The following is a 25,309-nucleotide window of genomic DNA, read 5'->3' on the forward strand; positions in this document are numbered from 1 at the left end:
GCACTGGAGTAGAGTGAATCAGAAGAGATTGTGCAACTGCTGCCTTTAGCTCTGAGCCCGGGAAGGTGAAACGGAACCAAGGAAAGAACAGCCAGCTGGGAGTCAAGATGGATTTCCTGCCTGCGCTTTCTCCTGAGATGTTACTTCTCATTCTCTTCCTTGGCCTTGTCATGCTGTATGTATTATTTTGCTGTTTCCACTCCCTGTCATTCTACTGTTTTATAATCTGTAAAGGGAGCTTAAAAAAATTAGTTATTCTGTTTCTCTGAAGAGTGTAGGCCAGGGGTGGCCAAACTGTGGCTCATTACACATGTGGCTCTTACACACACATTGTGTGGATCTCAAAGCCCCTAATGCCCCATTGGCCGGTGGCTTGAAGAATGCATTTAAAGTTGCTTTCCAACTCTCTCTCCCCTACCTATTTCCTCCCTCCCTCCCATCCTCCCTCTATTCTGTCTTGCGGCTCTCAAACATCTGACATTCAAGTCTTGTGGCTCTCAAACGTCTGATGTTTATTCTATGTGGCTCTTACATTAAGCAAGTTTGGCCATTCCTGGCTTCTGAACTGCCAGGTAAGCCTAGTCCGGGAGACGCCAAAGAATTTAGCTGTGTGTTGCTTGCGGGTTACTTAAATCGCAATTCAGAATTCCATGCCTCTTTTTTTTTTTTTAGAGATCATACTTCTCTGCTTGTAGCAATTGCATGGCCAACAGAATACCACCTGGGGCAGTTCCCCACCAATGAATCTATTTCCATGCTAACAAATTCCATACTAACAAATTCTGTTGAATACCTCAAGGGTTTGCAGGTCCCCACTGGCCACTGTTGGAGTGGGTGGGGGAGTCATGGGAAACTCCTGGAAATTTGGGGGTAAAGCCTGGGGAGGACAGGGACTTCAGTGGGGGCATGCAATGCCATAGAGCAGGGGTGGTCAAGGGTAGCTCTCCAGATGTTTTTTGCCTGCAACTCCCATCAGCACCAGCCAGCATGGCCATGGCGGGTGGACTCTATGGCCATAGAGTCCACCCACCAAAGCATTCATTTTCTCACGGCTTCTACTTCTGAAACTGCTTTAATGATTAAGAGCAGTTGTTTTCATTTGGGGCAGGAGCTCACAGGAGTGGAGCTCCAGAACCTCTACATTTTATTGTGCTCTTTCTTTCTTACCCCTCCCCCCCAAAAAAAATTGCTTCTGAACTCCATTGTTCAACCCCCCCGGTGAGAATATGGCTGAACTCTAAGATTTGAAAAACTTTCTAATAGCCCTCCTCCCACACACACACACAGAATGGGACAATAACCAAAACATATAAAGCAGACAGATGGAAATCTCCAACCTGGCCACCAGTGTTCCCTCGAAGCTGAGCTAGTGTGAGCTGAGCTAGTGCAGTTTTTTCACCTCCAGTTCACACATTTTTGTCATAGCTCAGAAAGGATGGCCCCAGAACAAATTAATTTATGCCGTAACATAATCGCCTGCTTACAGCTTTCATGCCAGTCGCTCATGAAGTAGCATTTTTGCTCACAAGACTCCACAGCTTAGAAGGAGTATGGTATGCCTCTGTGGCCAAATAGGAAAAAGTAATTTGAAAAGTATGATGGGAGTAAGGATTTATTATGACAATTCTAATTCAAGAAGCATTTTAAGGCAGATGCTGAGCTGATATAATTTAGTATACCTGGGGTATAAAACCAGCTCTTCTTCTTCTTTGAGCTGATATAATTTAGTATACCTTCTGGCGATGTCAGGGGTGTGTGGCATATATGCAAAATGAATTAAGCAAATGAATTGTGCTCATGAGCTCCAGCATCTCTTCTTCTATTAAATGACCCCTGGTCGTGTTAGAAAATGGTATAGCAGGAAGACCAAGAGATAAATTCTCTTGACTGCTGCATCCGCATAAAGTAGCACTTGGTGAAATGAGACCCTTTGCCAAAACGGGGATTATTTCGATCACCGACAATTTGAGAATGTGGCGTATCATTTCTTCTTGTTAACCTACAGCTGGGTGGGGTGGTCTAATGGACCCCATTGCCTTTCTCCTAACAGCGTCGCTTTAAATCTAGACACAGATCTCTACATTGAATGGGAAATTGCAGAGGAATTTAATGTAGCAAATGTTGCGAGGAGTGGATGGGATTGATGCATCTTCAATATTCTTTTGTGATCAGTTATGGCCCCCACATGTACCCATGGTTACAACAGTTATAGGGGCCACATCAACAGGTGCATTTATTTATAAAGTTCGAAAGGGAAGAGAGAAAGCAGAATACACTTCTGGAGGATGAGAGTGTACCTGTCCTGGCACAGCGCCAGTCCAAAGGTTGCCCTGAAGGAAAAACATGCCGCGGACATCTTTACAATGGCATAAGCAAGCATGTTGACGAAAGGAAAGAACAAACCTTTGAAATGGTTTGTTGTTTGAAACCGCCAAAGGGAAAGAACAAGCCTTTCAAATGAGGAATCAGCTGTTGGACTTTGACAGTTTTGGTCTATGCCTACAGATAACGGGGTGGTCCATTGACTAAGGTAGGAGAAAGGACTTCAACCACTTCAAACTCCAGGAGGTTCTCTGCAGTCCAACTCGGAACTGACAGAGGACAGTATGGAAGGAAAGTGCTGGCGCTAGCAAAATTCACTGAGTCTGTCCTGACAGTGAATCAGAATGCTTTTGGGGTCTTTTACAAAGCAACTCATTGCTCCTATATCATTCTGGTATTTACTATGTGGTCGGAAGAATTTTTTTCTCATTTGGGTAATGAAGGGCAGGGTATAAAACCAGCTCTTCTTCTTTAACACACACACACACCCCTCTCCCAACTATTTTCAACATAAGAAAAACACACTACACTGAGTGCTTTCACATCGCCACTGTTTGCGAGTGGATTTTTCCATTTCACACTGTAAAATCGAATAGCAAACTGCATTAAAACAGATTATTGAGCGTGTGTGAAAGCACCCACTGTCTGATATAATCACTACCTCCCATGAAGCATCACTTTGCTAACAGCAGGGCTTTTCTTTTTCTTTTTTGTAGCAGGAACTCCTTTGCATATTAGGCCGCACCCCCCTGATGGCCTAACCTCCAAGAGCTTACAGTAGGCCCTGGAAGAAGAGCCCTGGAAGCTCTTGGAGGATTGGCTACATCAAGGGGGTGTGGCCTAATATGCAAAGGAGTTCCTGTTAAAAAGCAAAACAAAACAAAAGCTCTGGCTGAAACCATTGTATCCAGATCTCGGTCTGGCAATTTTTTGCCTTCAGGTAGAACACCAGAGTCTTATCTACCACCAGAGTGCCAGAGCCAGGAGAAATCTGGGATGTGCTGATAACATCCCACCTTGATCCACCTGCAGAGAGAAATATGGGGAGAAGATGCCAAAGGAGGCTAACAGTTGGCTGACAATCACTTGCAGGGCTTTTTTTGTAGCAGGAGCTCCTTTGCATATTAGGCCACGCCCCCTGATGTAGCTAATTATCCAAGAACTTACAGGGCCTCCTGTAAGCTCCTGGAGGATTGGCTCCATCAGGGGTGTGTGGCCTAATAGGCATAGGAGTTCTTGCTACAAAAAAAGCCCAAATTGCTTGGAATTGCCTGTGACCACCAGGACTGGTTCAGAGCCCTAAAGGAGAGCCAGTTTGGTGTAGTGGTTAAGTGTGTGGACTCTTATCTGGGAGAACTGGGTTTGATTCTCCACTCCTCCACTTGCACCTGCTGGAATGGCCTTGGGTCAGCCATAGCCCTGGCAGAGGTTGTCCTTGAAAGGGCAGCTGCTGTGAGAGCCCTCTCCAGCCCCACCCACCTCACAGGGTGTCTGTTGTGGGGGAGGAAGGTAAAGGAGATTGTGAGCCGCTCTGAGACTCTTCGGAGTGGAGGGCGGGATATAAATCCAATATCTTCATCTACCTCACAGGGTGCCTGTTGTGGGGGAGGAAGGTAAAGGAGATTGTGAGCCGCTCTGAGATTCTTCAGAGTGGAGGGCGGGATATAAATTCAATATCTTCATCTACCTCACAGGGTGCCTGTTGTGGGGGAGGAAGGTAAAGGAGATTGTGAGCCGCTCTGAGATTCTTCAGAGTGGAGGGCGGGATATAAATTCAATATCTTCATCTACCTCACAGGGTGTCTGTTGTGGGGGAGGAAGGTAAAGGAGATTGTGAGCCGCTCTGAGACTCTTCGGAGTGGAGGGCGGGATATAAATCCAATATCTTCATCTACCTCACAGGGTGTCTGTTGTGGGGGAGGAAGGTAAAGGAGATTGTGAGCCGCTCTGAGACTCTTCGGAGTGGAGGGCGGGATATAAATCCAATATCTTCTTCTTCTTCTAAAGGAGAGGTGGGACATTTGTGGATGATTGCCAGAGTGGTGTTACTCATCCAGTGGCTCCGGAGTACTATTTCCCAATATTTCCCACCCCAAGTTCCAGAAGAGCGTGCAGGGTCATTGCCCTGTAGGGCTTTTGGCTGCCAAAAGACTGGAGTTGCAGTCCTCCCTGAGCTGGGGGTCAGGGTGGCGTAAAGGGCCCAGACATTCCAATTACCTTCTCCACAGCCTCTGGGCTCAGAGGTCACCTTGTGCTTCTTGGAGACCCGCCCACAGCTCCATCCGATAGGCAGTGCCTTTGTTCCCACCGGAGAGCCAGGGTGACATAGTAGTTAAGAGTGGCAGGCTCTGGAGAACTGGGTTTGATCCCCACTCCTTCTCAACATGAAGCCTGCTAGGTAATCTTGGGCCAGTCACAGTTCTCTCAGGACTCTCTCACAGGGTGTTTGCTGTGGGGAGAGGAAGGGAAGGGGATTTTAAGCTGCTCTGAGATTCCAAGGGAACTGATCTCTGTCATCTGGAGATCATTTGTAATAGGGGACTCTAATCTGGGAGAACTGGGTTCAGTTCCCCAATCCTCCACATGCAGCTGCTGGCGTGACCTTGGGTCAGTCACAAGTTCTCTCATTGCTGTTCTCTCAAGAGCAGTCCTCGAAAGAGCTCTCTCAGCCTCACCTACCTCACAGGGTGTCTGTTGTGGGGAGGGGAAGGGAAGGATATAAATCCAACTCTCCTCCTCCTCCTCTTCCTCCTCCTAACAAGGGTCTCCAGTTTGTGTGCCTGACAGTGACAAAGTGTTCACTCCCCCTCACCCCAAGTAGGATGCAGGGGTGGAATTCTAGAAGGAGCTCCTTTGCATATTAGGCCACACACCCCTGAGGTAGCCAATTCTCCTGGAGCTTACAAAAAAGAGCCTTGTAAGCTCTTGGAGGATTGGTTACATCAGGGGTGTGTGGCCTAATACGCAAAGGAGCTCCTGCCAGAATCCACCCACCTGAGTGTATGCGATTGTGCTGACAGCACACTGAGCCCCAAGCTTCTCAAGAAGTTTTTGTACTCTCCTGAGAACCAATGCAAGACAGTGGTTGGAGTGTTGGACTAGATTAGAACATGGGAGACACAAATCCCCACTCTACTGTGGACTGTGTAACCTCAGAGGTTCGATCTCTCTCTCTGTCTAGCCTACCTCACAGGGTGATTGTGAGAATAACATGGATTGGGAAACATATTATTTTGCTTGTGTTTTATTTTGGTTGAAAGATTGGATTTCTTTGGGGAATACTCGTATATTAGCTTTAGAAGGTTTTGATTTACAGGCCGGGTGGCATGCGAATTTATGGTATGTTAATAAGGGACAGAAATATTTTAGGAACCACTTAATTCGCAAAACCATTTATGATGTTTGGTTGAAAATTAGAAGAATAATTTACAATAAGACACCGAGATGGCTATCCCCTGAAGAAGCCTCAACTCTGCCACAGTTATGGAACCCTGCTAGGATGGCTAGGTACCAGGATCTCCTAGATGAGAAGGATAATTTAAGAAAGAAAGATGATCTTGAATCTAGGGGGATAAAATTTGATTGGTGGACGATGAACCAGATAATAGCCAAATATAATATGGACAAGTTGAAAGGATTTACTAAAAGTAACTTCGATTTTGATAAGCTTTTACTTATAGATGAGGATAAAGTAATTAAGAAAGTATATAATTATATTGTACAGATTAAATTAGAAGATGAAATGGTCAAAGAGTCATCGATAAAATGGTCCCAAAATCTGCAAAAAAACATTGATTTAGAACAATGGTCCAATTTTTGGAAAGTGAACTATAAGATTATTAAACCGATTAATTACAGAGAAAATTTTTTTAAGCTCTATCATAGATGGTATATTACCCCCCTGCAACTATCTAAAATTAATCAATCTATCTCACCCATGTGTTGGAAATGCGGTTTAGTTATAGGTTCCTTTTATCACATTTGGTGGAACTGTAAAGTCTCTAAAATTTTTTGGAAAAGAGTATATGATATATTAAAGGCAATACTACTATTAGATCTGCAGTTCAAACCGGAGGTGATGTTGCTGTGATTTGTTAGGAAAGTTGTACCTTCTGAGGACGAACATATGACGGTATATATTCTTACAGCGGCAAGGATAGTTTTTGCCAAATATTGGCGACAAAGGATTTGTCCTGAAATGAATGACAAAATTTTTAATGCTGCCGAAATGGATATACTTTCGAATATGTTAAAAGGAGAGTCCAAAACTGAAGCTAGTAGAAAATGGGTCAAATTTTATAAGTGGTATGAAGCGAAAGAAGGTGTGAATATTATATTATAAAATAAGATATATTTGAATGTAGTTGTATACCTTGTATAAGGAAACTGGAGGGAAAAAAAAAAGAAGAAGAAAAATGACAGACAAATGATTAATTGTTCGCATGCCTTTATTTGTTTTTTATGGTTACGATAGATTCCTCAGACAATCCTCCTCAAGGATGAATGAAATGCCAATGTTATTTTGTATTTCACTATGACTAATGTTAGGTTATTGGCTGGTATGTATTCTTGTGTGTTTTAAATTAATAGAATAATTTAAAACCAAAAAAAAAAAAAGAATAACATGGAGGCGGGAAGACCTATGTAAACCACGTTGGGTTCCCATTAGGGAGAAAGGCAGGGTATACACACATAAAATATTGTGGAGAAAAGCAGAGAATATTCAGGGGGGGGGGGGTTTGTAGCAGGAACTTCTTTGCTTATTAGACCACACACCCCTGGTGTAGCCAATCCTCCTGGAGCTTACAGCAGACCCTGTACAAAGAGCCCTGTAAGCTCTTGCAGGATTGGCTACATCAGGGGTGTGTGCCCTAATATGCCAAGGAGTTCCTGCTACAAAGAAAAAGGCCCTGATTATCTAAATAAATATTTGGCTTGTGAAGGTTTTATCTCAACCTTATACCTTGTTGATTATTTTTTTTTTAAAAAAAACAGATATGGAATATGGCCATATGGTGTGTTCAGGAAATTAGGAATTCCGGGCCCCACGCCAATACCTTTCCTTGGGACCGTCCTGAACTACCGTCACGTAAGTATCTGAGACATCCGTGCCCTGCCTGTGAGCTTCCCCGTGTCCAAAACAAAGCACTGGTTTAGATGGTCTGTTCCAGCAGCTTCATTTCTCTCTCCCTTCTCCAGGGTTTCGTGACATTTGATAGCGAGTGCCACAAGAAATATGGGAAAATCTGGGGGTAAGTAATCTTTTTAATGCCAGTTTGTATTTCAGAGTGCAGCCTAAGTGATCAGAAAAAAAATACCCTGAGGAGGAAGTGTGCTTAAAGAATGCTTTATCTGCAACTGGATCTCTTAGAAAGATCTCCAGTCCAGGCCTATGCGATAATTCGTCCACTCCAGTTATGTGAGCATTAGTTAGTAGGGTTGCCAATCTGCAGGTGGGGGTAAGGGATCTCCTGGTTTGGAGGCCTTCCCCCTGCTTCAAGATAATCAGAAAGCGGGGGTGGGGAAATGTCTGCTGGGCACTCCATTATTCCCTATGGAGACCAATTCCCATAGGGTATAATGAAGAATTGATCCATGGGTATCTGGGGCTTAGGGGGGGGCTGTTTTTGAGGTAGAGGCACCAAATTTGCAACATAGTATTCAGTGCCTCTCCTCAAAACACTCTCCTAGTTTGAAAAAGGGGTCCAATTCTATGAGCCCCCAAAGAAGGTGCCCCCATCCTCCGTTATTTTCTATGGAAGGAAGGCATTTAAAAAGGTGTGCTGTCCCTTTAAATGTGATGGCCAGAACTTCCTTTGGAGTTCAATGATGCTTGTCACAACTTTGCTCCTGGCTCCGCCCCCAATGTCTCCTGGCCCCACCCCCAAAGTCTCCTGGCTCCACCCCCAAAGTCCCCAGATATTTATTGAATTGGACTTGGCAACCCTCTTCCCTATGGAGACTGATTCCCATAAGGTATAATGGAGAATTGCTCCGTCGTTATCTGGGGCTCTGGGGGGGGGGCTGTTTTTAGAGGTAGAAGCATCACATTTTCAGAATAGTATTCAGTGCATCTCCTCAAAACACCCTTCAAGTTTCAAAAGGATTGGACCAGAGGGCCGAATTCTATGAGCCCCAAAAGAAGGTGCCCCTATCCTTCATTGTTTCCAATGGAGGGAAGGCATTTAAAAGGTGCGCGGTCCCTTTAAATGTGATGACCAGAACTCCCTTTGGAGTTCAGTTAAAGGTAAACATGCAGGAAGGGTAGGGGAAGACAATTGCTTAGTTTTAATTTATGAGGGCCAAGGGTGGGAAGGCCCAGATTCAAATCTCCATGCCTTCAAAATGCTTGACCTTGGACCAATCACAGCCTGCCCTACTTCACAGAGCTAGATAAATAGAAAGACATACCAGAGACCTGCAGCTAAATTCTGTGGCTTGTTTCAAAAACAGTAGGTGAGCTTCTGCCGTCCTCTGTAGACCTTCCCCTCTCTGCTCTCTTCCCCGCAATCTCCCTTCTTCTCATTCTTCTTGCCTACTGTCAGTTTTCCATCAATTTCCTATGATCTCTGCCACAATGGGTCCCTGCTGCCGCTTCCCCATCCCCTTCTACTAGTGCTGCTTCGCTATGACATCACAGCAGGTTAGCCAATCAGAAGGAGACTGCAGATTTATACCCAACCCTTCTCTCTGAATCAGAGACTCAGAGTGGTTTACAATCTCCTATATCTTCTCCCCCAACAACAGACACTCTGTGAGGCGGGTGGGGCTGAGAGGGCCCTCACAGCAACTGCCCTTTCAAGGACAACTCCTGCGATAGCTATGGCTGACCCAAGGCCATTCCAGCAGCTGTAAGTGGAGGAGAGGGGAATCAAACCCGGTTCTCCCAGATAAGAATCCGCACACTTAACCATACACCAAACTGGCTTTGCTTACCCTTTGTGACATGGCAACAGCAACCAATGCCACAGACAACAACTCCACCTTTCCAAACACACTCAATAATTTCCATTGTAGACCATCATTAGAAGAACCTGACCTTGCTTTCTTATCCTTATGGCAGAATTTATGATGGCCGGCAACCTGTATTAGGTGTACTGGACCCCACCATCATCAAAGCTGTACTAGTGAAAGAGTGCTACACCAACTTCACCAATCGCCGGGTAGGCACTCAATTGGCCTGGTGGGAGGAGGGATATTTTTACATTCATCATCCAATCCCCAACTTACTCAGCACTTACTGGTGTCACATTTCCCTGCGGAAGGGCTCTGAAATCTCCAAGTTCAGGATCGGCCTTGTGTTCAGATCCTGACACCGTGGCTAGAGAAAGCTGCATAACCACGTAGGGTTAACACGGTTTCCTTTTTGGACTCTAGAGAGTAGACTTGGTGGGAATGCTGGATCAAGCTGTCTCAATCGCAAAGGATGAACAGTGGAAAAGGATTCGCACAGTGCTGTCGCCGACCTTCACCAGTGGGAAGCTGAAAGAGGTAAAAATGCAGGAAGGGTATGGGACATCTAAATAAGAACATAAGAGAAGCCATGTTGGATCAGGCCAATGGCCCATCTAGTCCAACTCTCTGCGTCATACAGTGGCCAAAACCCAGGGGCCATCAGGAGGTTCACCAGTGGGGCCCAAACTCCAGAAGCCCTCCCACCTTTGCCCCCCCCCCAAGCACCTAGAAAACAGAGCATCACTGCCCCAGCCATAAGAACATAAGAGAAGCCATGTTGGATCAGGCCAATGGCCCATCCAGTCCAACACTCTGTGTCACACAGTAGCCAAAACCCAGGTGCCATCAGGAAAGGTCCATCAGTGGGGCCAGGACGTTAGAAGCCCTTCCAAATCTGGATTTACTCAGCTCTTGAGCTGGAAAACATCAGCCGCTCAGCTCAAACTCAGTTTCCACGGCCTACTCAGTGCCTGATTTATAGCTAGTGAGAGTTGCTACTGGCATGAACTGCTGATTGGCCAAACTGCTGTGATGTCATAGCATTTGAGAAAGCCCAGATTTCATATCTCATCTCAGCTGTCAGATGGCGTTGGGGAAACTGCCTAACAGTGCCATCCAAAGGGCAGCTATGCCTTTCGGAGTCCGCTGAAGTGAATGTTCTGAAGAAGGGTATAAGCCAGGGCGTCTCAAGCTTTTAAAGCCAGCGGGCGCCTTTGGAATTCCGAAAAAGGGCAGCGGGCACAACCACAAAAATGGCTGCTGCGGGAAGCCGAGCTGACCACAAAACGTCAGGGATCTAGGTTATCTAGAACTCCGGTTGTAACTCTTCAGCATTTCAGGCAGAAACTCTGTTTAGCAGGACTCGCCTTCTCAGGCTTCTTAGACCAGGTCCCTGCTCCTTGTGTCTTTCAGATGTTTCCTATTATAAAACAGTACGGGGAAGTTCTGGTGCAGAACGTGCAGAAGAAAATGGAAAGGGATGAGCCCATAAATGCCAAGGAGTAAGTAGCTCGACCAGAAAAAGATGCAAATCCTATCTGAAGTAACTTTTAGATCCATTCCCCTATGCTAATCCTAGCAAGCTGTATCCAGGGTTTTTTTTTTGTAGCAGGAACTTGTATATTAGACCACACACCCCTGAGAGGCCCTGTAAGAAGAGCCCTGTAAGCTCTTGGAGGATTGGCTACATCAGGGGTGTGTGGACTAATATGCAAAGGAGCTCGTGCTAAAAAAGAAAGCCCTGGCTGTACCAACTCTAAAGAGTAGGATTGGGGGGGGGGGCATGACAGGGGAGGGGGGAGAAGTTATGAAGTCAACCATAGGAAGAGGAAGGGGGGAGTCAATAAACAGTTTCACAAACTGACAAAGGAAAATACCAACCTTTTCACTGGATACCTAAAATTTAACCATGACGATGGAATTCCTTCCCCTAAAGGTGTCACCACAAAGTAGGCGCTGTCTGCGCTACTTTGCCTCCAAAGGGAGCTCATATTGGTGAAGTGCTTCCGGCACCAATTACAACTTATGGATAGTTTAGTTGGGTCGCTTGCGAAAACAGGCAACATTTTTGCGACCTGCTTTTTAATGCACAAAACCCCCACCAGCCTTAGATGCTCTGTCTCTCCCCCCCCCCCCCCCAGGGTCTTTGGCGCATACAGCATGGATGTTGTCACCAGCACCTCATTCGGTGTGAACATTGACTCCATGAACAACCCCCAAGACCCTTTTGTCAAGGAGGTCAAGAAGATGACCAAGTTCAGCTCTTTTGATCCACTCTTCATCTTGATATGTAAGTCCAGCACAGGTCTACTGTACTCTTGTAGGCGTCATCTTTTAAACAAAATTGTGTCCTGACCACGGACCTCTGAAAGTTTCAGTTTTTCATGGGGTTTAATTTAATTTAAAAAAAAAAAACAACAACTTTGGAATCCTGACTACAGACTGATGAAAGTTTGGCAATATTTCACAATTTTTGGATCCTGATTGCAGACCTCTGAAAGCTTAGATATTTTTCTTTTTGATATTTTTTTCTGGTTTTTAAAAACCTTTTATGAAGTCGTCAGTTTGGATCTGTGAATATTTTGCTTTCCTTTAAAACTTTTTTTCAGTTGATTTTCAGATTCTTACTATGAATCTGTGAAAGTCTAGCCCCTCCCTCCCTCCCTCCCTCCCTCCCTTCCTTCCTTCCTTCCTTCCTTCCTTCCTTCCTTCCTTCCTTCCTTCCTTCCTTCCTTCCTTCCTGTTTTTAATGTTTTAACTATGTAAAATGTTTAAATTTGATATTTTTATGTTAGATTTTATGTGCTGTGAGCCGCCCTGAGCCACCTTGGTGGGAAGGGCGGGATATAAATAGTAAATAAACTAAATAAACTAAACTAAACTAAACTTCCTTCCTTCCTTCCTTCCTTCCTTCCTTCCTTCCTTCCTTCCTTCCTTCCTTCCTTCCTTCCTTCCTTCCTTCCTTCCTTCCTTCCTTCCTTCCTTCCTTCCATGGAATAGGTGCTACTACTGAGAAGGCCCTACATCTTGGCAGATAGAAATTTTGTACAGAATAGGGTCATCAGTCTCTAGGTAGTGGGGCTGGAACTCTTCTGGAATTACTACTCATCTCTAGACAACAGAAGAGCCCCGAGGCGCAAAGTGTTAAAGCTGCAGTACTGCAGTCCTAAGCTCTGCTCACGACCTGAATTCGATCCCTGGCAGAAGCTGGGTTTTCAGGTAGCCAGCTCCAGGTTGACTCAGCCTTCCATCCTTCCGAGGTCGGTCAAATGAGTCCCCAGCTTGCTGGGGGGAAAGTGTAGCTGACTGGGGAAGTCAATGGCAAATCACCCTGTAAAAAGTCTGCCATGAAAACGTTGTGAAAGCAACGTCACCAGAGTGGGAAACGACTGGTGCTTGCACAGGGGACCTTTCCTTTCCTTTTCCTAGACAACAGAGATCAATTCCTCTGGAGAAGATAGCTGATGGGGAGGGTGGACTCTATGGCATTTTATCCAGCTGAGGTCCCTCTCCTCCCCAAATCCTGCCCTCCACCCCACAAATCTCCAGGAATTTCCCAACCCAGCATTGGCAATCCTTGTACAGAAGGAAAACAGAGCATAGCTTTCATGGAGGGCCTGAGGGATAGATGTGACCGCATGAGACCAGGGCTTGTTCCTGGCTCCTTCCTCCTATGTACTGAACATTTCCACTGTGTTAGGAATAGGGCTTTTTTGTTGCAGGAACTCCTTTGCATATTCGGCAATATACCCCCTGATGTAGCCAATTCTCCTAGAGCTTACAATAGGCCCTGTACTCAGAGTCCTGTAAGCTCCAGGATTGGCTACATTGGGGGGCATGGCCTAATATGCAAAGGTGCATATATGCAAAATATGAGACCCTGGAGAGCCGCTGCCAGTCTGAGAAGACAATATTGACTTTGATGGACCAAAGGTCTGATTCAGTATAAGGCAGCTTCATATGTTCATATGTCCTGCTGCAAAAAAAGCATGCAACCTTGAACGTAGACTGCCAAACATGACAATCCCACATGCATGCGTTTTCTGTTTGTGGGCATTTGTTGAGAACTGGCAACGGGCAGGTGCAGAAAGCAATGGGACACTGGCAAGCTGTGAAGGTCTTCCCCACAGAAGGCAAAAGTTAGGTTTCGCACCAGGGGGTGTGGATGCTCCCTCTTCACAACAAGTTTCACTTCTTTTGCAGTTACGTGCCCGTTCCTCGTACCTCTCCTCCGGTTAATGAACGTGAACTTGTTTCCCAATGACGCCCTGGACTTCTTTTCAAGATCAGTCAGAAAAATAAAGGAAGAACGACAAAAACAAGGCAAAGGGGTAAGAACTAGGATGCCGCCGGATTTTGGCACCGAACATTGACAGCACAAAATGATGGATTGTCCTGATTGGCACCTGGCTTGGTGGAGTTTGTTTTCAAGACACGTGAGGTGTTTTGTCTAGGAGTGGTCAGGGGTTTATTTGTATCAGAAACTCCTTTGCATATTAGGCCACACACCCCTAACGTAGCCAATCCTCAAAGAACTTACAGGGCTCTTCTTACAGGGCCTACTGTAAGCTCCAGGAGGATTGGCTACATCAGGGGTGTGTGGCCTAATAGGCAAAGGAGGTCCTGCTAGAATTCCTTACAGGGCTCTTCTTACAGGGCCTACTGAGAGCTCCAGGAGGATTGGCTACATCAGGGGTGTGTGGCCTAATAGGCAAAGGAGGTCCTGCTAGAATTCCTTACAGGGCTCTTCTTACAGGGCCTACTGAGAGCTCCAGGAGGATTGGCTACATCAGGGAGGTGTGGCCTAATAGGCAAAGGAGGTCCTGATAGAATTCCTTACAGGGCTCTTCTCACAGGGCCTACTGTAAGCTCCAGGAGGATTGGCTACATCAGGGGTGTGTGGCCTAATAGGCAAAGGAGGTCCTGCTAGAATTCCTTACAGGGCTCTTCTTGCAGGGCCTACTGTAAGCTCCAGGAGGATTGGTTACATCAGGGGTGTGTGGCCTAATATGCAAAGGAGTCCCTGCTACAAAAAAAGCCCTTGGAATGGTGATGACGTCATTGGGATGGCCAGTGCTACAGTGCCACTGAGCGCCAATGGAACCTGTTCTCAGGGAGGGCACGGTCACTGTTTCTCGATAGTGCAAGACGTACTCGAAACCCACCGCAACGAGATAAACAGCACGAAAGCTGCAGCTGATGTGGAGCAGGAGAGGCACAAAGTGGCTGAATGTTTTCGCCCTGTTCCTGGATCGGCAACAGCATCTTCCCTCCCAGATTTCAGTTCTGAGAAGACTTTGAGAACAAAACGACAGCCTTGTTAGGGATGAACAAAATGTATGTTGTCCAGAGTTCCACTTCAAACGGCAGCCAGACAGATCCCTTTCCAAGTTCACAAGCAAGGCCAAGTTAGACTGCCTCTGCACACAGAAGCTCCATTTAGCTACCACGGTTAAGAGCTAGCTGTCGACAGACCTGTCCTCTTTTCTCCATTTCAACTCCCCACTGACCCATTCATTCCATTCCCAGGACCGGGTGGATTTCCTGCAGCTGATGATAGAAGCCCAAAATGTAAACAGCAATGGCATCAACGGCCATCAACAGAGCAATGGGGTGGATCACTCATTCAAAGGTAACGACACACAATTCTCCCCTTGAGCTTTGTGATTTGGGGGTCCTTGAAGTGAGGGTTCTTTGAAGAAAGAAGAAGAGGAGGAGATTTTTATACCCTGCTTTCTCTCTTTGGTGAAGTGGTTAAGTTTAGTGTAGCGGTTAAGTGCATAGGCTCTGAACTGGGACTCTTAACTGGAAGAACCAGGTTTGATTCCCCACTCCTCCTCCACATCCAATCAGCTGGGTGACCTTGGGTCAGTCATAACCCTCTCAGAGCTGTTCTTGGAGAGCTCTCTTAGCCCCACTTACTCACAGGGTGTTTGTTGTGGGGAGGGGAAGGGAAAGGAGGTTGTAAGCCACCCTGAGACTCTGAGTGAAGGGTGGAGTATAAATCCTCCCTCTCCTCCTCCCCCTCCTCTTCCTCTTCCTTGAGGAGTCTCAAGGTGGTTTATGATGACCTTCCCTTCCATAACAGTCACCTTGTGAGGCAGGTGAGCCTGGGAAGGCCCTGAGAGAGCTGTGACTGACTCAAGGTCACTCAGCAGGCTTCATGGGGAAGAGGAGTTGAGAATCAAACCTGAAAATGTCCCTTTCTGCTGGGGTTAAGGGAACCCCTGAGGGACACCTGCCCACAGGCCCTCCAAACCCAGGACCTGGCAATCGGTTCACATGTCAGGAATGCCCAGGGTTGCCAAATCCAATTCAAGAAAAATCTGGGGACTTTGGGGGTAGAGCCAGGAGACATTGGGGATGGAGCAAGGAGACATTGGGGATGGAGCCAGGAGACATTGGGGGTGGAGCCAGGAGCAAGGGTGTGACAAGCATAATTGAACTCCAAGAGTTCTGGCCATCACATTTAAAGAGACTGCACATCTTTTTAAATGCCTTCCTTCCATAAGAAATAATGAAGGATAGGGACACCTTCTTTTGGGGCTCATAGAATTGGGCAACCTGGTCCAATCTTTTTGAAACTTGGGGGGTATTTTGAGGAGGGGCACTACTGAAAATTGGGGGCCTCTACCTCAAGAAACAGCCCTCCCAAAGCCCCAGATACCCATGGATCAATTTCCATTATTTCCTATGGGAATGAGTCTCCATAGGGAATAACAGAGTTCCCAGCAGACATTTCCCTCCCCTCCCCCTGCTTTTTGATGACCCTGAAGCGGGGGGAGGGCCTCCAAACCGGGGGATCCCCTGCCCCCACCTGGGGATTGGCAACCCTTGGAATGCCTCAAAGGTTCCTCTCCTCGACTTGGCAACGAATGAGGCGTTGACAGAATCCACAAAGCAACCTTGGCAAGACGTCAAGTTTTCTTTGGTGTGTTCCGTAAACATGAGCCACTTAAAAAACAACTCTCCTCTGCTCGAGGTGCAAACCGGGAAGTTCTTTCCTAGAGACTGAAGGAGGATTACAAAGAAAACAAAGAATCGTGTGTGAACTTTGGGGGAGGGGAAGAGAGGAACGCACGATAGAATTGTGTTATTGTGCTCTCTTAAATAGAGGCCCAAGAAACCTTGAAGCATTTCTCCAGCACATTCTCAGAGTTTGGGAGAGTCCCGCAGAACGTTATTGCCTGGTTTGCACACTCCACTGTTGTTCTGTGTAGGATAAACACACCCCAAATCCTGGCATATGATCATACAGTGTAAGGACAGGGTAAGGCTCTGGGGGGGCTGTTTTTTGGGGTAGAGGCACCAAATTTTCAGTATAGCATCTAGTGTCTCTCCCCAAAATACCCCCCAAGTTTCAAAAAGATTGGACTAGGGGGTCCAATTCTATGAGCCCCAAAAGAAGGTGCCCCTATTTTTCATTATTTCCTATGGAAGGAAGACATTGAAAAGGTGTGCCGTCCCTTTATATGTGATGACCAGAACTCCCTTTGGAGTTCAACTGGAGTACTTGGGCTTCAGCTGTTCTTGCCTCCTTTTGTTCACAGGGTTGACCGACGCTGAAGTCCTGGCCCAAGCGGTCATCTTTATTTTCGCCGGTTATGAGCCGTCCAGCAATTCCCTCGGTTACATCGCCTACCTCTTAGCCACTCACCCGGATGTCCAGCAGAAGCTTCAGGACGAGATAGACTCTGTTCTCCCCAACAAGGTGAGCACACAGATGGTGCGTCAAAAGTGGCCGAGGTCTCTCTTGGGTTCACTCAACTCCTCCAGTTCGCCTCAATGAACAACACCCGTCTTCCAAAACAAAAATGTCCCCTAGAACAGGGGTCCTCAACCCCCGGGCCGTGGACCAGTCCCAGGCCGCAGCCTGTCAATAACCAGGCCGCCCAGCCTCACCGCCCCCTGCGGCCCTACACAGCCTTGCTGCTAGGGTTGCCAATCCCCAGGTGGGGGCAGGAGATCCCTCGGTTTGGAGGCCCTCCCCCTGCTTCAGGGTCGTCAGAAAGCGAGGAGAGGGGAGGGAAATGTCTGCTGGGAACTCTATTATTCCCTATGGAGTTTTATTCCCATAGAAATTGATCCGTGGGTATCTGGAGCTCTGGGGGGGCTGTTTTTTGGGGTAGAGGCACCAAATTTTCAGTATAGCATCTAGTGTCTCTCCCCAAAATACCCCCCAAGATTCAAAAAGATTGGACTAGGGGGTCCAATTCTATGAGCCCCAAAAGAAGGTGCCCCTATCCTTCATTATTTCCTATGGAAGGAATTGAAAAGGTGTGTGGTCCCTTTAAATGTGATGGCCAGAACTCCCTTTGGAGTTCAATTATGCTTGTCACAGCCTTGATCTTGGCTCCACCCCCAATGTCTCCTGGCTCCACCCCCAAAGTCTCCTGGCTCCACCCCCAAAGTCCCCAGATATTTCTTGAATTGGACTTGGCAACCCTACTTGCCGCCCCCTGCCTGCAGCGCCTCCTCCCACCCCGTGCCTCCTCCTCCCTTTGTTTTTACAACGTTAAGGCTGGGTAAGGGGCCGTGAAGTGCCTTCTGGGCTCTGTAAAGGCCGACGCCCCCCCACCGATCAGCTGATTGGCAGAGAAACCAAGCGAAACCATGGCAGCAGCGGCCAGCGGCCTGCTGAAAAAGCCGTGCTGCCCTTGCCTCCTTCCCCCGTCCAGAAAGGAAGTGGGAAGGAGGCTAGGGCAGTGTGGCTTTTTCAGCGGGCAGCTGGCTGCTGCTGCCATGGTTTCGCGTGGTTTCCCCGTTGATCAGCTGATTGGGGGGGGCGGCCTTTACAGAGCCCGGAAGGCACTTCACGGCCCCTTCCCCTGCCTTAACACTGTAAAAACAAAGGGAGGAGTGGTGCGGGGGGGGGGGGGGCAGGGCGGTGAGTCTTCGCGGTGTCGCGGGGGTGGGCGGTGAGGCAAAATTCAGTGCTCCCACCCTGCTGGCCTTGGGGCCATGGTGGGCCAGCCGGCCCTGGGGCCAGTCCTTGGGGCCAAAAAGGTTGGGGACCACTGTCCTAGAATCAACAGGCAGCCCTGCCGTCCTTCAGTCACTTTGAGCGATACAAGAGAGACGATAACTGGTCCTCAGCTCATTGAAAGTACAGTGTTTAGGTGCCAATTTCAGTGGCAAGGCCCAAGCCCCTCCTGCTCGTTGCAGATTTAGCTACCTTATCCCTCCTCTAACTCTGAGGATATTCGTCTGCGTTGCCCTCCTAGGCTCATCTTAGACGTCACAGTTCCTTTTGTACCCTTCTGACTCTCACACTTGTAAAAATACGTCTGAAGGCACATAGAGAAAATACTAAGTAACTTTACACTGTTCTAAAAATAAAGGAATGAATGGCTTGCTGGGAGTCTACACACAGTACACTTTACGTCTTACGTGGTATCTAAGACTGCAAATAAAGCACGTCCCCCCCCCCGCCCCAACCGCAGGGTGAAGTTTTTCATATTCTTAGTAAGAACGTTATGCGCTCCCCAGTTCCCTGAGAGGTGAGACTTCTCAGAGGATGCGCTAACAGGTTTAATTTGTATTGGATAAGGACTCAGCAAGCAGCCTAACAAAACAATGGTTGACCAGAAGCCCTAAGAATAAGATCTCACCATTTTTAGTATGTAGTTCTGTATACAGCCAGGATTTGTTTGTGTTGGGTGTGTGACCAATTTCCCACTCACCTTACGCCGCTCTCACGCTTCTCTTCTCAGCAGGGATTTCACACTACCTCAGAGAAGACAGGAGATTGTAAGCCGCTCTGAGTCTCTGATTCAGGGAGAAAGGTGGAGTATAAATCTGCAATTCTTCTTCTTCCTGCCCCGCGGCTGCAACTAGCGGCAGCTTTTTCACACAGCAAACAGAAACTGGGTTTTAGAGGTTTCTGTTTGCTGCATGAAAAAGCTGACGCTAGTTGCAGCCCCGGAGCAGACAGTGTGAAATCGGACGAAACCCCCGCTGAGAAGAGGCGCGTGAGTGGGAAATTGGTCTCTCTCTCTGTGTGTGAGAGAGAAAGAGATAGGCAGACAGGCAGAGACACAGACAGAGAGATAGAGACCCAGAGGGAGAGACAGAGAGAACAAACCCTATTTAGGCTCTTCTAAGTATGGTCATTGTTTCCCTTTATTCTCTCCAAAGGCTCCTCTTACGTATGATGCTATAATGCAACTGGAGTATCTCGACATGGTGATTGATGAAACCCAGAGGCTCTATCCCCTGGGGGGGCGTCTTGAAAGGCTCAGCAAGAAAGACGTTGAAATAAATGGTGTGATTATTCCAAAAGACACGGTAGTCATGATCCCACCTTTCGTTTTGCACCGAGACCCAGAATACTGGCCAGAACCAGAGGAATTTAGACCTGAGAGGTAATGCTATTTCGATGACTAAGTCATAGAGTATGCAGGTGGGGGTCTGGCGTCCCCATTCTGCGTCAGCTTTACTTGGGCCCCTATTTTTATTGGAGCAATTGCATGGGGGGATGGGTTATGCCTTTGAACTCCAGTATCGTGGAGATGGTGGAAAGCGCCATCGAGTTGTAGCGGATTTATAATGATGCCGTGGGGGTTTTCAAGGCAAGAGACAAAAAGAGTAGGCTTTCCATTGCTGGCCTGTACATAACAACCCTGGCCTTCTTTGGTCATCTCCTCTCTAAGTACTACTATCATTATCATAAGGAATTGTTCGTAGTATAGCCAGGAGATCTTAAGTTTGTCTGGCAGCCAGAAGTTCTAGATCTTTTTTAGCATTATGCGCCACTAGGTGGCAAGCTAGACTTGTTTGGAGAACCTGGAAATCTAACAGACATGTTTTGAACCTTGTTGGTCTTCTACGAATGTATTGTAAAGATTGGATTCCAGTGATAAATAATCCTCCAAACTGAAGAGAGATGGATGAAATGTCTTGATACCCAGAACAGATGTCTTTGGAAGGGCTTCCTTTAACCCCATGAAGTAAATACTGGAACATGGATATTCCTTTATAATTGGAAAGTTTTGTTGAACTGTTTTTGAACTGTTTTGTGGGAATATCCTTTTGAAGCATGTTCTTGTTCATTCAAAGTTCTATGTGCAAGCCTGGTCAGAACACCACTTCACATTACACTGTTTTGTCATTTAAAATTTATGGTGTCTCTTAGCGGTTTTTTATTTACACAATTGTACACTAAGATCCTATAGTTTCGCTAGACTTGTTTTTAAGGCAAGAGTGATTTCAGAGGTGGTTGTCTGCTTCTACGTCACGACCCTGGTATTCTTTGGAGGTCTCCCGTCAAAATACTAGCCAAGGCTGAGCTTGCTTAGCTTCCGGGATCTGACGAGATGGGGCTAGCCTGGGCCGTCCACTTCAGGGCCCAGGGTCATGGCTCTGATCCTAGTTGTGCTCTCCCCCAGTCAATGACAACTTGTTTCTAACATTAAAAGGAAGCATTTAATACTGACATGTCCAGATTAGCGCTCAGACATCTGACCCGCAGTCTTTCATTTCTCTCGTCTGTTACAAATGCAACCAGGTTCAGCAAAGAGAATAGAGAAAACATTAATCCTTACACATACCTGCCCTTCGGAGCCGGTCCACGGAACTGCATCGGGATGAGATTTGCGTTGGTCACGATGAAAGTCGCCATTGTGAGGCTCTTGCAGCAGTTCTCCTTCAGAACCTGCAAAGAAACCCCGGTGAGTGTCCCCAGAGGGAGGAAACGGTCAGGTTGTACGATCTTAAAAGGATTTTAGGCAAATTCAGGAGGAAGTCGACACGATTTTTCATGTCAGATAATTTAACTGTAGCAGATCCCTGCCACTGGGATTCTTCGCCTGTTGTATGACTCAGTGCTTCCCGCCATCTTCCGCCAAACTGTTTCTGAGTGGAGGTAGGAAAAAGAAGCAGGAAGGAACGTGAACATCGAAAGTCCCTGCTTCAATCCCCAACATCTCAGAGAGCCAGTTTGGTGTAGTGGTTAGGAGGGCGGGGTGTAATCTGAGAGGACGGGGTTTGATTCCCTACCCTCCACATGCACCTGCTGGTGGGACCTTGAGTCAGTCACAAGTTCTTTCAAAGCTGTTCTCTCAAGAGCAATTCTCAAAAGAGCTCTCTCAACCCCACCTACCGCACAGGGTGTCTGCTGTGGGAAGGTGAAGATGCTGTGGGGAGACTGTACCCAGCAGTGTTCCCTCTAAGCCGAGTTAGTGTGAGCCAGCTCACATGTTTTTAGCCTCCAGCTCACACATTTTTTGTCTTCGCTCAGGCAGGATGACCCCAGAGCACACTAATTTATGCAGCAGCTCACAACTTGAATGCCAGTAGCTCACCATGTAGAATTTTTGCTCACAAAGACTCTGCAGCTTAGAGGGAACACAGATTGAACTTTTTCACACAGCCTATATATTCCGGTATGGAAGCTGGTCAGTTACTGAACAGTAACGGGTTTCTGCTGGCATTTCAGACAGACCCAACTCGGTAACTGGCTGCTACCGGAATACTGTCACCTTTTCACACAGTCCCGCGGCTGTCCCGGTAGTGAGGCATGCCTGAGGCGTTACTAACAAAGAGCAGCTTCTTCCAGTTTTCAACCCTTCCTTCCGGGTTGAAATCGGTATGGGGCGCTGTGTGAAATGTCCAGTATCTAATCCGGGAGCAGTTTTCGCGCCCTTTTTCGCCCGCCGGCACGCGATCTCCGGCTTTTTTTTTTTGGAACGTCGGCTTTTTTTTTTTTTGGAACGACGTATCACAACTGCATCACCATAGGGATGCCTGGGTTCCATTAAGATGCCAGAGATCGCCGCCGCTCAAACTTGGTAACTTATCTCAATGGAGCCTAGCCATCTCTATGGTGGTGCTGTTGTGATACGTCGCTATAGCGCTATAGCGATCTTTGCCCGAGGTTCCAAAAAAAAAATAAGCTGGAGATCGCGAGCCGGGAGGCAAAAATGGCTGGTGCTGGTGGAAGCGAGATAAAAGCGGAACAGTGTGAAATGGCTTGCTTCAATCACGAAACCCTACCGGGAAAAAAAACCCACATGTGTTTGAAAACTCCCATCCCTGTCTCGGATTAATGCAAGGCGGCACAATACCGACTCCCTTCTGATTTCCACCGGTAAGTGTGAAAAGGCCCATTGTAAGCCACTCTGAGACTTGAAGGGTGGGGTATAAATCCAATCTCTTATCCTCTTCTCAGGTAATAGCTGATGTTATAGAAGGTTGCTAGAGAGCAGTACGAGTAGACAATGACTGCGACAGACCACTATAGCAGCTTCAAAGACCCTCTTAACTGTTGCAGCCACGGCTTTTTTTTTGTAGCAGAAACTCCTTTGCATATTAGGCCACACACCCCTGATGTAGCCAATCCTCCAAGAGCTTACAGGGCTCTTCTTACAGAGCCCACTGTAAGCTCTTGGAGGATTGGCTACATCGGGTGTGTGTGTGTGTGGCCTAATATGCAAAGGAGTTCCGGATAAAAAAAAGCCCTAGTTGCAGCAAAAACACACAACAAAATGCCCTGCTCTGTTGCCTAGGTTGGCACACACATAACAGTATATATGTCCAGGGACAGCTCTACCACTAGACAAACTAGGGGATTGCATAGGGCGCCAGCATTTTGGGGGTGCCAAACTGGGTGTCCCCCATGTGAGGTCATCAAGGAGAGAAGGGGAGGTAATTTCTCTCTGGATACTTTTATCTAGACCAAGGAAACCTAAGAGTTAAGGCACCAGACCAGACCTCCAATCTCATTAATCTGTTCTTCAGTTGGGAGAACCGGTTTCTTCCCTGGGATCAAAATATTCTATAACCTCCTGATTTGTACATCTTTTTTTTCTACCTGAATCTCTCACTGCTGCAGATTCCCCTGGAGCTGAATTCTCAGGTCTTCTTAATGCCAAAGAAACCGATTGTTCTGAAGTTAGTGCCGCGCAAAACGGAAGCCTGATTAGGGATTTGGACCCCCCTGCAGAAGACGCAAGCTGTTGAGATGCTGCACGGTGCCCGAGGCAGATTCTACAAAGAGAAACTCAATTTGTTCGGAAGACAACATCTAGGCATCTGCTGACAGACAAGACTGAGGGATGTTACTAGCTTTTGTAATGATTAAAGTCAACATGATTCCTCTGATTAAGGCTTATCTGCGCTTAAACATGCATCAGTTCGATTCCACTTTAACTGTCATGGTTTCTCAGCAGAGAATCCTGGGAAATGTAGTTTGAGGAAAAAATGCGGAGGATCTGTTTTCAGTCTCAGCACACACAGGAGGGAGGGAAGGAGTGAACCGGACAGTATAGCAGGTTTGTGTTTGTCACGAACAAACTCTGGGGTGTTGGTGACATCTGAATGCAGTATTCAGCCTGATATCGATGTTAATTACCAGTTCCGCATCCCATTGCTAAAACCACCTTGAATATACTATCATGCTGTGTTTAACTTTGTATTGTGATGGCCAATGGCTACATACAATAAACCTGCTGCTGCTGTTACTATCCGTGACCCAAACATGCACACCGACAGCTTGCAAAGAGGTGTACTTGCAGGGAACTCCCTGGAGGCAGGACAAAGGTCTGGAGCAGAAATTCAGGGAAGAACAAATGTCGCTGAAATATTTTGCAGAACTGAGTAATTTTTTTTCTGGTGTGATATACCACTCAAAATAACGGCGAGGCCGTGAAAACGATGCTCCTAGCAACACCCAGATCCCACCCCCTTTGCCTGTCATTGTCTTGGTGTTCCAGGTGTCATATACAAATCTAGTCTTTATGTGGTAATTGCGGTGTGTGTGTGTTTATGTGTGTGACAAGAGTCTCCAGTAATGCATTGTGTTTCATTTCCGTTTCTCCCACGCCACGTCCCAGTGCTAGATGAATCTTATAAACAAGTAAGGATAGAGCATGAAAGAGAGTCAGTCCAGTGTAGTGGTTAAGTCCGCGGATTCTAATCTGGGAGAACCGGGTTTGATTCCCCACTCCTCCGCTTGCACCTGCTGGAATGGCCTTGGGTCAGCCAGAACTCTTGCAGAGCTGTCCTTGAAAGGGCAGCTTCTGGGAGACCTCTCTCAGCCCCACCTACCTCACAGGGTGTCTGTTGTGGGGAAGGGAGGTAAAGGAGATTGTGAGCCTCTCTGAGATCGATTTCGCACTCACCCTTACGCCGCTCTCACGTCCATCCTCTCAGCGTGGTGTCCTCCCGATTTCACACTATTTGCGCCGGGCCTGCAGCAAACATTGCAGTTTTCGTGCAGCAAACGGAAACCGCTAAAAACCAGTTTCCCTTTGCTGTGTGAAAACCGCAATGTTTGCTGCAGCCCCAACGCACATAGCGGGAAATCGGGAGGATGCAGTGCTGAGAAGACAGATGCGAGAGCAGCGTAAGGTGAGTGTGAAATCGGTCTCAGAGCGGCTCACAATCTCCTTCCCCTTCCTCCCCCACAACAGACACCCTGTGAGGTGGGTGGGGCTGGAGAGGGCTCTCACAGCTGCTGCCCTTTCAAGGACAACCTCTGCCAGAGCTATGGCCGACCCAAGGCCATTCCAGCAGGCGCAAGTGGAGGAGTGGGAAATCAAACCCGGTTCTCCCAGATAAGAGTCCGCACACTTAACCACTACACCAGACTGGCTCAACTAGCCCCATCCTACATCTCAGCTAGTGGTCAGCTTGCCAACCTCCAGGTGGTAGCTGGAGATATCCTGGGATTACAACTGATCTCCAGGAGACAGAAATCGGTTAACATGAGAGCCAGTTTGGTGTAGCGGTTAAGTGTGCGGACTCTTATCTGAGAGAACCAGATTTGATTCCCCACTCCTCCACTTGCAGCTGAGAGAATCGGGTTTGATTCCCCACTCCACCACTTATAGCCTTGGGTCAGCCATAGCTCTCACACAGCTGTCCTTGAAAGGGCAGCTTCTGTGAAAGCTCTCTCAGCCCCACCTACCTCACAGGGTGGTTGTTGTGGAAGATAAAGGAGATTGTGAGCTGCTTTGAGACTTCGCGATTCAGAGTGGAGGGCGGGATATAAATCCAATATCTTAGATTTGTATCCCGCCTTCCTCTTACGGGC

At 47.3% G+C, this 25,309-nt stretch overlaps 1 protein-coding gene across 1 annotated transcript; it reads left to right on the plus strand.

Annotated features, from left to right (window-relative positions):
- Nucleotides 1-23,738, plus strand: LOC132588160 (cytochrome P450 3A9-like). The gene is made up of 13 exons (XM_060260501.1): nucleotides 1-175; nucleotides 7,318-7,411; nucleotides 7,522-7,574; nucleotides 9,386-9,485; nucleotides 9,700-9,813; nucleotides 10,690-10,778; nucleotides 11,418-11,566; nucleotides 13,480-13,607; nucleotides 14,806-14,908; nucleotides 16,827-16,987; nucleotides 19,414-19,640; nucleotides 20,783-20,945; nucleotides 23,108-23,738. The coding sequence occupies exons 1-13, from the start codon at nucleotides 108-110 to the stop codon at nucleotides 23,192-23,194; spliced, it is 1,536 nt and encodes a 511-aa protein (XP_060116484.1). The 5' UTR covers nucleotides 1-107; the 3' UTR covers nucleotides 23,195-23,738.
- Nucleotides 23,739-25,309: the final 1,571 nt, after the last annotated feature.

The sequence above is a fragment of the Heteronotia binoei genome, chromosome 20 (genome assembly GCF_032191835.1).
Source record: "Heteronotia binoei isolate CCM8104 ecotype False Entrance Well chromosome 20, APGP_CSIRO_Hbin_v1, whole genome shotgun sequence".
NCBI lineage: Eukaryota > Metazoa > Chordata > Lepidosauria > Squamata > Gekkonidae > Heteronotia > Heteronotia binoei.